Source organism: Chaetura pelagica, unplaced genomic scaffold, assembly GCF_000747805.2.
Source record: "Chaetura pelagica isolate M959 unplaced genomic scaffold, ChaPel_1.0 scaffold676, whole genome shotgun sequence".
Lineage (NCBI taxonomy): Eukaryota > Metazoa > Chordata > Aves > Apodiformes > Apodidae > Chaetura > Chaetura pelagica.
This window is the reverse complement of record NW_009953724.1, coordinates 892327-904361: the sequence shown is the minus strand read 5'-3', so window position 1 is coordinate 904361 and position 12035 is coordinate 892327. Positions and strand designations below refer to the sequence as shown.

At 56.7% G+C, this 12035-nt stretch overlaps 1 protein-coding gene across 1 annotated transcript; it reads left to right on the top strand.

The window, feature by feature from the left end:
• Positions 1-2935: 2935 nt before the first annotated feature.
• TRIT1 (tRNA isopentenyltransferase 1) lies at positions 2936-11597 on the top strand. Its single transcript, XM_010000580.1, has 10 exons — positions 2936-3073; positions 3506-3604; positions 3808-3956; positions 4797-4939; positions 5223-5334; positions 5784-5896; positions 6713-6790; positions 8568-8677; positions 8994-9111; positions 11470-11597. The coding sequence occupies exons 1-10, from the start codon at positions 3002-3004 to the stop codon at positions 11595-11597; spliced, it is 1122 nt and encodes a 373-aa protein (XP_009998882.1). The 5' UTR covers positions 2936-3001.
• Positions 11598-12035: the final 438 nt, after the last annotated feature.

The following is a 12035-nucleotide window of genomic DNA, read 5'->3' as shown; positions in this document are numbered from 1 at the left end:
GCCCCCGGCCCGCAGCCGCGCTGGCGGGGGGAGCCCCGGCTGCCCCCCCAGGCACCGCCTGGAGCAGCGGCTGCGCCTCCCCCACCCTGCTCCACTAACCCCCGTGCCCCGCTCAGCCAGCCAACTGGGGCTGCTTTCTTGCTGGCTTTGTTCCCGGGGAATATTGTCTCCCTGCTGCAATATTCCCTCTGCCTCGCAGAGCCGTGGCCGTGAGGAAGAGTCAGTGGGTTTTAAAAAAACAAAGCAGAAAAACCCAACAAAACAAATCCCGTTGCTCCTTCTCGACTAATAAGTGCCTCTGTCCATTCATCCCTGGGCTCTGCCGAGCTCTGACAAATGCTGGCAGGGTTTGGGCAGCTGCTGGGGCTGCAGCCGGGCTGGGGAAGGGGCTGGGGAGCCCCCAGCCCACCTGTTCCCACACACAGGCACCCCTCTGTCTTCCAGGACGGTTTAGTCACTACAGCGTTGGATCTCTGTGCTCAAATTACAGAGTTTGCTGCTGCCTGCATGCAGTTTGGGAGCTCTGGTTAATCTGATGGCCTCTTAATCTTTCTTTTTGTCTTTTCTGTTGCTGTTTGTCATCCCACTGAGTTTTCTTAAGGAGTAAATTATTCCCAGGAGAAGCCAGTCCCACTTCTTTGTTGTTAATGGAGCAGTGAGTGCATGAAGACCCCGGTGAGAGCTTGCAGGAGGGTCCCATGCCCAATCCCACCATCCCTCCTGGGTTTTGTACTGGAAGTGCTGATGCCATGCTTTTCCAGGGGCTGTTGGAGTTCACTGGGCACATTTGCCAGTTGGTGTGTCAAGTCAGGACATCTTAAGAGCCTTTGGTGACATCCTTCTCATGGCAGGGATCAGAGCAGGGAGTGAATGGTGCTCTTCTTGCACCCCAGCTTGCCTTGGGTCCTCTGTGCTCCTCTCCAGCTGCTTGGCCTCTCTGAAATCTTTCTGCTTTTCCTGGTCACAGGTGGCTGGGCTGTGTCTGGGGTCCCTGTGCTGCACGAGTCACCTTCCATGCTACACTCCCTGCCCCCAGGGCAAGGACAGGGCTTGTCCCCCTCTAATGCTGATAAAGGGACAGAGTTGGGGATTATGCCTGAAACTGGTGGCAGAGCGAGGGTTTGGGAGACCCTTCCCTTCCTGGGCTGCGAGGTGAGGGTCTTCACAGGCATCATTTCCTGAGGATCACTGGTATTTGTGTATCCTGCCTCAGTTTCCCCACCCTTTCAAAGGGAACAGGCACTGTCTGTCCTGCCGGGGGGGTCTCGGAGGCAGAGGTGGGAGGATGCCCTCAAGACTAAGCATCTTTAGCCCCCAGCTTGTGCTGGGTGTCTCGGAGCCCTGCTGCTCCAGGCTGCCACTAATCTGTTTTGGGGCCTTAGAAAGCAACAAAGGCTTATCTGAGCTGCTTGCTGAAAATAGAAATGAGTGTCAGGAGGACGTCTGGGTGCGAGGCCCTGCCGGCAGCCAGCTGGTGGAAACCTTCTTCGGGCTCTGCCGGGTGCATGTCAAAGGCTGCTTTTGTTTCCCCTCCAGCCCACACACACCACATTCCTCCTCATGTCGCCAGATATTCAGGGAGGCTCCCGGTGGTTAATCTCCGGGAGAACCTGGGGGGGTTGGAGCCTGAACTGTAAATCCCGTGCAGAGCACTGGGAGCTGCCTCCCAGCCTCCCTGCCAGCTCCCTGTATTGACTGGTTTCAGGCAGACGAGTGGGAGTTGGAGGAGCTAGAGGGCTGGACTAGCCCTTGCTGGGGGAAAGAAGGCACTGAGCCAAAGCTTGCTGAATTCAAAGGCTTTTGGTGCCGACTGGAGAGCTCAGGCTGGGCAGGGTGCTGGGAAGGGATCAATAGGCTGCAGGCAGCCACGGGGCATGTTGGCAGGAGCTGCCTCTCCTGTCTGCTCCCATTCCCTGCAGCCAGCTGGGTTTCCTCAGGGCAGAAAGGAAGAGCATTTGGTTACCCTCCTGCTCCCTCCTCTCTTCCTGCCCCCAGGCCAGGATTTCTCCTCCGAGGGACCCGGAGCAGGTGCTGGCCCTCAGCCTCTGGAGCAGCAAGTGCAAGAGTTGAGCAAGACGGGGAGGGGCTGCCGGGCTGCAGCCGGGGCAGCTGCCCCAGCAGCTCCCATGACTGCTCCAGGCAGGGATGGGGCTTCCCTGCTCCACTGACCTTGGATCGTCCCTTGCTGCTGCTCTGTGCCTTCTGCCTGTGGGTCACCTCTGTGTCACCTTGTCCTGCTGTCTGGGAGCAGGGCAGGAGGGCAGGCAGTGGCTGGAGGCCACACTGCAGCTGGAGACTTGGCAGCTTCTCAGAGGGCATGAAGGGGAAATTTGTTTCTGGAAGTCTGGCCCTCTGGCTGGGGTGGTTTCTGAGTGATGGTGGAGGAAAAGGAGTGCAGATGTTTGCAGTCTTCTCCCATCAGCTGGGACACTGCTCCAAACAGAGGTGCTGAGAGCTGAACACATCCACCTGGTGACCACGGGTACTGCCTGGCACGGAGGGCGCTGGGTCCCTGGCACAGCGGGGAGCTGGGCTGGACACAAAGGCCTTATGTGCCCCACTGTGACCACGTGCCTGCTGTCAGTACCCTGGGGTGTGGGTCCCTGCTTGTCTGCAGCTCTGCAGAGCCTCACAGCACCCACAGAGCAGTCCCGGGCACTGGGACTCAGTTCATCTCCCCTGGGCAGGACAAGCACCAGCAAGAGGTGGTTTAGCCCTGGCAGGAGCACGTGTTGGCAAGATTCCGGCTGCCTTGCCTGAACAGGGCACGTGCCCCTGCCTGCCCCCATCACTGCTCCCCGCCCCTCACAGGCTCCTCGGAGGTGGGGGCAGTGATGGGGACAGGCAGGGGCTGTGCATGGGGGGAGGAGGAGGGGTTAGTGGGGGGTTTCATGGGACACTGAGGTGAGCAACAGGCTCTTCTCTTCCCCAGGTGTACAAGGGCTTGGACATCATCACGAACAAGGTTTCTCCCCAGGAGCAGCGTCTGTGCAGGCACCACATGATCAGCTTTGTGGACCCCCTGGTCTCTAACTACACAGTTGTGGATTTCAGGGACAAAGCTGTGCCTCTTATATCCTTTCATGCTGAGCAGGTATGGACTGACCTTCTCCAGCACCAGGCCTGCAAGAGGGATCAGTGTTTGTGGCAGCCTTGGGCTCTCAGATTGTGACTAACTCCAGTTTTCAGCAGATACAGTTGGTGAAGGGGGCTTGGAGCTTCTTTTTAACCCAGGTTATGCTCAGAGCAGCCCATCCTCAGGGCAGGGCTCTGCTGCATGCCCAGTGCTGGCCTGGGGATGGCCCTCCCAGGATGTCCCTGGGTGTTGGTGGCAGCTGCCACAGGTAGCAGAGGATAGTGAGGGACGAGGGACATCTATAACCCTGTCCTGCAGCCTCACCAGCTCCGTGGGGCTGGGAGAGTGGGGTCTGGACCCCAGGATACTGCTTCCCACAGCCCTCCCTCCCTGCCAGGCGTCTCTGCTTACGCTCCCTGACTGTGGCACATTGAAGATATCTTTTCCCGAGACAAGATCCCGATTATTGTGGGAGGAACCAACTACTACATCGAGTCCCTGCTCTGGAAGGTCCTTATCAACACAAAGGTACTGTGGGGGGGCTGCCGTGTCCCTTGGGAAAGGGTGAGCTCCATGTTCAGGGTGGGCTTCCTGTGACAGGGCATGGTGCTTCCCCTGCTAGAGTGGGGCAAGGAGAACTAAAAGCCCCTCATTCACCCCGTGGGGCTGGGGGATCTTCTTGCTTCCACACGGATGAGTGGCTCGACTCAGAGCTGCCTTGTGCCCCACAGGAGAAGGCCAGCAAGGCCCCCGGGCTGGTCACTGACAGGAAGGTGGAGCTGGAGCAGCTGGATGGTGCTGAGCTGCATCGCCTGCTGAGCCAGGTGGACCCGGAGATGGCGGCCAAGCTGCACCCCCACGACAAGCGCAAACTGGCCAGGTGGGCTGGGGCAGGGGCTGCCAGGGCCCTGCTCCCCTTCCCGGGGGAACTGCCTGCCTGGCAAGGCAGCAAAGCTGGGCTCTCCCATCCCAGGCGGGTGCTCCTGACCTCTGAGCGGGGTGTTCAGGGAACACTGAGGGACCCCTCTGGGATCAGACACCTCTGGCCACGCAGTCCTCAGCTGGAGCTGCCTTTGGGGGTCCAGGAGCAGCGCGGGGGGGCTGGTCCCTCTGCCGTGCCCCAGCAGCAGGGTTGATCTGGAGCTATTTAAAGAGCAAGTTGCCCTGCTGGCTGAGTAACATAGCTGAGCTCTGTGGGAACAGCCGGGCAGCAAGACCAGGCTTGCTGCTCTGAGGGGCCCAACCCAGCCCAGCCCTGGCCCGGGGGGAGCAGAACCCGCCCACCCCGTTCGCACGGTGCAGGAGGGTTGGGCACCCAGCGCTGCTGCCCCCGCCTCCTTGGCTGGGCAGGGCCGAGCTCTGGGGATGCTTCGCAGCAGCAGCAACGCTGGGTCCTTCCCTGCAGCCCTGCCTGGCTGGGAAGGGCAGGGCTGGAGCCAGAACCTTGTTCCCTGCAGGGCTTGTCCCGGGAGTGGGTGGCTGGGCTCAGGGCTCCTTGGGTGCCATCGCTGTGCTCTGCACTGTCTGGAACCCCCCCGGACCTGGGTGTGCTCGGGATGCCGGGCACGGGAGGGGGCAGAAACCTGCCCTGCTCCCACATGAGAGGGTTGGATCCCAGCGAGTGTCTGCGGTTCCCTTTGCTGGAGCCCCCAGGGCTGCTTGGGAAATGGAACAGCTCATCCTCGCCCAGCCTCTGAGCTCTGTCTGTCTCTGCTGGCAGGAGCCTCCAAGTGTTTGAAGAGACAGGGATCCCCCACAGTGAAATCTTGCACCAGCAGCAGCAGGAGGAAGGTGGGGGACCCTTAGGGGGGCCCCTGAAGTACCCACATTCCTGCATCCTTTGGCTCCACGCAGACCAGGCAGGTGAGAAGCAGACTTTGCACGGGTCCTGCCTGGCTGAGCAGGGTGACAGGGGTGAGGGCTGAGCCCCCTGCTCCTGCCCCAGCCCCCTCCCTGACCGAAGCAGCAATTCTTTGGGCACCAGTGGGTGTGTCAGAGAACTCCCCCCTAACCTGCTGGGTCTGCCTTCCTCAGGTGGGTCTGCAGGCTGGTGGTGCCCAGGAAAGTCCCAGCACTTTGTCCAGTGGTGACCCTCCTGAGGGCACAGCCCCAGGTGGCTGAGCCTGTCCTGCTCTCCTCCTCCCAGCTCTGGACCAGCGGCTGGAGCAGCGGGTGGATGCCATGCTGGCTGCAGGGCTGCTGGACGAGCTGCGCGACTTCCACCGCCGCTACAACCAGGAGAGGGTGGCCAGGAACGGGTGGGTGAGGGACCAGCTCCCTTTCTGCTCCCTGTCCCACCTGCCAGACCCATACAGGGCCTGGACTCGCTCTCCCTGCAGCAGCTGTTGATGTTTCTCTGCTCCCAACCCTCTCCTGCAGATGGGATGGGTGCTTGGCTCTGGGGGGCACCATCAGTGGAGAAGTCTGAACCAGCCAGATCCTCCAGAACCCTTTGACCAGGGTTGGTCACACAGCAGAGTTTCTGTGGGTCTTAGTGTTGAATTAATTTTGCCTGGGTTGAGCCTGCCAAGTGGAGACATCTTCCCTCAGTGAAAATTAAAAGGCACCATTCCTGTCCCCCACTCCATGGCTTGTGTCACCTGTGGGGTCCTACAGGGTGAGACACAGAGATCTGAGCAGTCATGGGAGGGCTGAGGTCTCCCACTGTTCTGAAGGAGGTTGCTTTGACCCCTGTCTTGTTCTCCAGGCAGGATTACCAGCATGGCATCTTCCAGTCCATTGGCTTCAAAGAGTTCCACGAGTACCTTGTCAGTGAGGGGAAGTGCTCACCTGAGACCAGTGCTGTGCTGCTGGAAAAAGGTGAGAGGAGCCCCCTGTGTGTCCCATGTCCCTCTGCCCCACACAGTCCCAGGTGACACTGTGTGATGGGTCTAAACCCAGCTCAGACCTTGGGACAGGTCTTGTTGGGGTCGAGCTGCACCTTTCTCTCTGCATTTTCCATTTCTTCCAGCCCAGGGGGGGCAAAGACTCCTTTCCCAAGTGCTTGGAGAGCATCTCTGAGCTCATCCAGAGCAATTCCTCCTCCAGGCCTCCTTGCAAGATGTACTGGACATACTGTGACTCAGCATCTGGTCCCCTGGTGACCTGGGTGGTGGGATCACAGCTGGAGTGTGAATGCTGTGGAGAACAGGGCTAGAAAGAAGGACTTCAGCAGAACTCAGCATCTGCTTCAGCAGCAGGGTGGTGGGGAGGGATGTGGGGATCTGGCAGATGACACCAGGAATCAGTAGTAGTGATGCCCTCTTGGATGGCACGTGTCACCCTGGGGTGTCTGTCACTCCAGGAGAGCTGCTCTGCCCCTCAGCACAGCTCTGTGTCGAGGAGGGCTCAGTGCCAAGTGGAGGCTGAGGAAATCACAGAAATGATAAAAGGCTTGAAAACAAGTCTGGTGCAGGAGGGTCTTGTTGTGTCTGCTCAGGAGATGATTACAGGGGGATGAGACTGGCAGGAAATATTGAAGGGTTCCCCAGTGGGAAACTGTCCTCTGGGCCTGCTGGGCTCCATCTGCCCAGAGAGATACTCGGGTATTCTGAGAGCAGTGCAGCCCCTGACCAGATTGTCCTACCTGCTAAAATAAAAATCAAGCTTTTCCTTTTCATTCCCTCTGTTTCAAAGGCATCCAGGCCCTGAAGCAGGTGACCAAGAGATACGCCCGGAAGCAGAACAAGTGGGTCCGAAACCGCTTCCTGAGACGTGAGTCCTGGGTCCTGCCCTGTCTCACCATCCCTGCTCTCACCCCTCCTGGGCACCCCCCTGCTCCCAGCCTGGGAGAGGAGTGTGGTGACTCTGCCTGTGCTGTGGGGATGTGAATCTGGCAGAGGTCAGACCATCCTGCCTGGATTCTTCTGCTGTCCCAGGGCTGCCCCCGGCCAGATCCCTCCAGCATCCACCCTCCAGGCTCTGCCCTCAGTACTTCCCACATGTTTGGGTTGCAGGGCAGCCTCTTGGCCCTCCTGAGACAGCCCACCAGGCATTGTCCATGTTTATCTTGCCCACAGCCCCTCTTGCCCAGACACTCAGGAGGCTCCTTCTCACTGCTCCCTCTGTACCCCCTGGCTGCCTGTCAAGGGGAGATCTTCCCCTCCCAGCACAAGTGCCATCAGGATGCCTGATATCCCAGCAGAACAAAGCCAGTGAGGGCTCAGCCCCATGGTGGGCAGCAGCAGATGATGAAGATACAGCCTATCCTGCTCCTGAGGGGCTCGGGGAGGGGGTGCCCAGCACAGTCCCTCTCCCCACACACCCACACATGCTCCCAGTGCAGGGTGAAGAGCCCAGTTGATGAGGAACAGGAGCCCAGGGGCTTCTCTTAGCCTGGGCTGTGCTCGCCATGGTGGCAAGGAGCCAGCAGGACTTCCCCATCCCAGCCCCAGCCTTGGAGCAGGGCCAGCAGCAGCAGCTGGGAGCCGGGCACTTGTTGAAAGGTGCTTGGTAGGGGCAAAACAACAATAAAATTAAGAAAAAGAAAAAAAAAAGGAAAAAAAAAAAAGAAGAAAAAAGGCAGGGAGCTGTGCGAGTCAAAAGACAGGCTTTGAAGAGCTTTCCTGCAGCCATGTGCTTGGTGGCTGTGGCTCACCTTTCTGGTGACAGGTGTCCTTCAGCTCAGCCCTGTCGGGGGCTTGTTTGTGGTTGCAGCAATAAAAGCAGCACCTGCTGGATCCTGGCACAGCACCCACAGCCCTGGGGGGCTTTGAGCAGGAGGAGTGGGCACAGGGATTGCAGCTCCCTCACCCTGGAGTGCCCCATGTCCTCACCCCAGGCTGGGGGAGGAGGCCCAAGGGGTGGGTTTGAAGCTGTCCTTGTCACCTTGAGGTGTTAATGAAGCCTCTCCCATCTTGGTTGGCTCCTGGTAATGCTGGGCCCTGCTCCTGCAGGTTCCTCATCCACACTCCCTGCCTCCACCTCTGAAAGAATAGTCAGGCCCTGGAACAGGCTGCCCAGGGAGGTGGTGGAGCCACCATCCTTGGAGGTGTTAAAAAACCATGGAGATGTGGCACTTCAGGACATGCTCTAGTGGTCATGGTGGGATATCCTGGGTTGGTGGTTGGACTTGGTAATCTCAGAGGTCTTTTCCAACTGGGAGAATTCTGTGATTCCTTGTAAGCCTTGTGTGGTGGCTTTGTGCCTGGATCTGGCTTTTGCTCTTCTCTGGCCTCCTGTGGACCATGGCCATGATGAAGTGTTAGCTGTGATGAGGGGCTGTTGGTGTGCTCAGGTTTCATGATCCTGTCCCCAAGGCAGACAGCCATGGAGACCTCACATGTTCTTGCTGTTTGTGAGCACATGGGCCTCCAACCTGAGGTCTTGGGTAGTTCTGGTTCTGGAAAAGCTGGTGCTGTTTATTTCTCAATGCTGAAGGACAGATAGGAAAGAGCAGATCCCAAACCCTGGTCACAGCATAGCCCCGTGGGTGCTAGGACATGTTCCTGGGGAAGTTCTGATGGTCACCTGCCCTGCTGTGTGTCTCTAGGTCCTGGGCCCAATGTGCCCCCAGTGTATGGCTTGGAGGTGTCTGATCTCTTGCGGTGGGAGGAGGATGTGCTGAAACCTGCTCTGGAGATTGTGGAGAGCTTCATCCAGGTACTGGAGTTCACACCTGAGCTGTGGCTGAGAAGCCAACTTCTTGGTAGTCTCCAGGCCCCATAACTTGTCACTTAGTCTGTCCCATGAGCAGTGTCTGCTCACATGTCCAGCCTTGGGCTTCCCTGAGGGTGGCAGAGGGTTGTTGTCTAAGCTGAAAAATTCTCTTAATGCCCAGTATTCCACTTGTCTTCCATGGTAGAACTGCAGCATCTGCCCTGCTAACCTTAGTGCCCATCCCCAACTGTACCAAAGTGAGCACAGCCAAGCAACTTGTCAGAGCAGAAACCAATCTGAGCTATGATTTCATCTTCAGGGACGTGAGCCCCCAGCAGAGCCTGTGAGGATGGAGCACGACGGGAAGGAGAACAAGCGGAGCCATCGTGTGTGTGAGCTGTGTGACAGAGTCATCATTGGGGACAGGGAGTGGGCAGGTAGGACCTGGCAAGGGGAACAGGAGAGGACCTGGGAGGGGACACAGTGGGTGGAGTTAGGTGGAGGGATGGAGCAGGGCAGTGCAGGGATGGAGCAGGGCAGTTTTCCGGAGCAGAGCAGCTTCCTTGGCTGTCTCTGCCTGGCCAGATGACCCTCAGCACATGATCTTGGGCTTCCAAGGGTTGTTTACAGCCCATGTATGAAAGCAGCCATTTGCAGGCCCAGAGGGGGTGCAGGAGCTGTGCCACAGCAGCCATCTGTCAGGCTTCCCCCCCTTCCTCTCACCCAGCACACACTGCTGCTCTCTGCCCTCACACCAGATGTGGGGATCCATGTGTGGCATCCAGCCTCAGAGCTGGCTTGGTCTCTTTCTGCACTTCAGATACTTAGTCAAAAAGCACAGAACAGATTAGTTCCTTCTAAAGTTTTCTTCTGTAAAAGTCCCTTAATGTTTTTAATAGCTCAGTTTTGCTCCAGTATCTCCTATTTGTGTGTGGTGGTTTGTTGTTTTGTTGTTTGTTTTTAAAAAAGTATATATTCCTAGTTGTGGTAATAGAAAGATTTTCTCTTTTCAATAGACTTACTTTAAAAGAGCTCAGTTGGAATCAGATTAGCTCAGGGAATTTCTCTGTGCTGTGAGGGTCATGCTGAGAAGCAGAAACAAAAAGTAGTGGAGAAACTGGCTGCAGAAGTGGAACTGGTAAATCTCCCCATACTGCCCAAATGCAGTGTGTGCAGACACAATGCAAGGAGAAATTTCCCAGGTCGTTGGATTTGACCAACTTGCTTATTCCTATTGCTCTGGGAAGCTGCTGCAAGCAAAGATGGAAGTTGGCTCAGAATGGGAAGCTCATTGTGGGGAGATCAGTTTGTAAGTGTAATTATCATTTTAGCTGAGCTCAGCTGTCTCAGCCTGGAGGTGTTTTGCAGGAGCTCTGTCCACCCCAGAGCTAGAGGACTCTGAAAGTTCTCAGGGTCTGGGCCACCCTTCCAGGTCCAGCAGGTTCCAGGAGGAACTCCTCAAGATCCACCCCCAAACACAACATGTCCTCTAGGGATACCATCCTAATTTCTGAGAGGTGATGGCAATGCTGCCCTCGGCCAAGCCCAGCTGCTGTTCTCTGCATCCAACTGAATTTGGCTCAAACCCCCAGGATGGTGGGAGAAAAATGGGCCAAAACCTGGGTAACTGCAAAATGTAAAAGCTCAAAGGGAAGAGAAACCAGTCGTGGGAGCTGAGTTGATCTACAATCTGGTCTGGTTTTTTAAGTCAAGTTACTGAGAGTTCTGGGAACTGCTTCCCAGTAGCTCACTGGCTCTGGAAGATTTTACAATTTTATCTAATTTGTATGGACTTAAAAGAGCACACCTCACCAGACAGCAGCAGAAATCAGTGCCTCTTCCAGCCCCTCTGTCCTTTGGTGTTGCCTGTGACAAATTGGAAGAGGTGAGACTTGATTTGAAGCTGAGGGTGACCCCACGGCGCTGTGATAAAGCACCAGCTTTGCATGTACTTTCATCCTTTGGCAGAAAAGGATGACTGGAAAACACCTGAGGACCTTGATTCAGTGAGCACATCCCCTTGTTTAATTAAGGCCCTGCTTGAAGAGTTGGCTGCTTTAATTGCTGCTCTGATCTCTTTGAAATGGCAAACCCACCCTGCTAAGATGGTACATTGGTCTGGTTAGACAAAGTGCCTACTACTTAGGTAATAGCACTGACAGAGGAGGTTTCACTGTCTTAACCCTGTGATTTCAAACAGAAATGCAGCTCCTGCTGCCCCCTGGGTCAGTACAAGTTGCATCCTTGGGATTATTCCTCTGTTCCCATCCAGCTCCTGCAGCTGAGGGCCTTGCCCTGGAGTTATGCAAAAATTGGTTGATGCTCTAGGCTCCATCCCTGTCTGCTCTGTCAATGAACAGGATATCCCCAGGGCTGTGGTGCAGGCATCTGGGCTTACAAATCATCCTGGCAGTGCTCCAGGGGCTGGTGGGGTTGCACAACCTCACCTGCATCCTTCCATGTGCCACCTCTTTGGGAACACTTTCCTTTCTCCCATCCTCCCAGTGTCCTCAGACTTGCTGGGACACTTGAGTCCTGAGAACCTGGAGTCTACTGCATAGACAGAGACAGGTCTTTTCCCTTTCCCAGCCCTTCAGTTGTCCCCCTCTAAGCCCTTATAGTTTGGTTTAGAAGTGTCCTGAGAAATGGCTGGGGCAGGGCTTGGGAATTCACTTTCCTGCAGAAGGAGTCGTGTGGGAAGCTGGGAAGGCTCTGCACCACACGGGGCCATCATCTCAGCTGTTTCCATCTCCAGGTTCCCCAGAATTAAATGCTCTGTTTGCCTCTTTCTCCAGCTCACACACGATCCAAATCCCACCTGCACCATCTGAAGAAGAGAAGGAAGCTGGAGGCCACCAGCCGAGCTGCAGAGGGGGGCAGTGGGGCCACAGAGACGTCGGACAGCAGCTTGCCTTTGCCTTAGGCCTGCAGGCCAGCTGGTGACACTGGGAGCAGCCACTGCCACCTGCACAGTGAGGACCCAGCTGAGTCCTGGGTGGCCTTGAACCCAAGGAGCTGGATCATTGTTTTTGGGATGAGGCAGGTGTGTGAGGGCCAAAGGCTTTTCGGCTGTGTCAGAGCCTCTTCATGTGTGCTCATGGCACCGGGTTCCCAAGCTTCCCCAGCCCTGCCTGGAAAGGGCTGGGCCCCAGGGCAAGGCTCCTGGGAGCATCCACCAAGTGTTCATTCCTGCCAGAGACACAGCATTATGCTTGGAATAGTTGAGCTGATCCTGCTGGCATGTGAACATGTTGTTCTCAGAGACCCTGTGCTCCTCCAGCTTGGCCAGGATTGCAGCTCCAAAGCTGGGGGAGCTCTTACTGCCTTTATTCTGGAGAGGATATTTTTTTTCTTTTATATG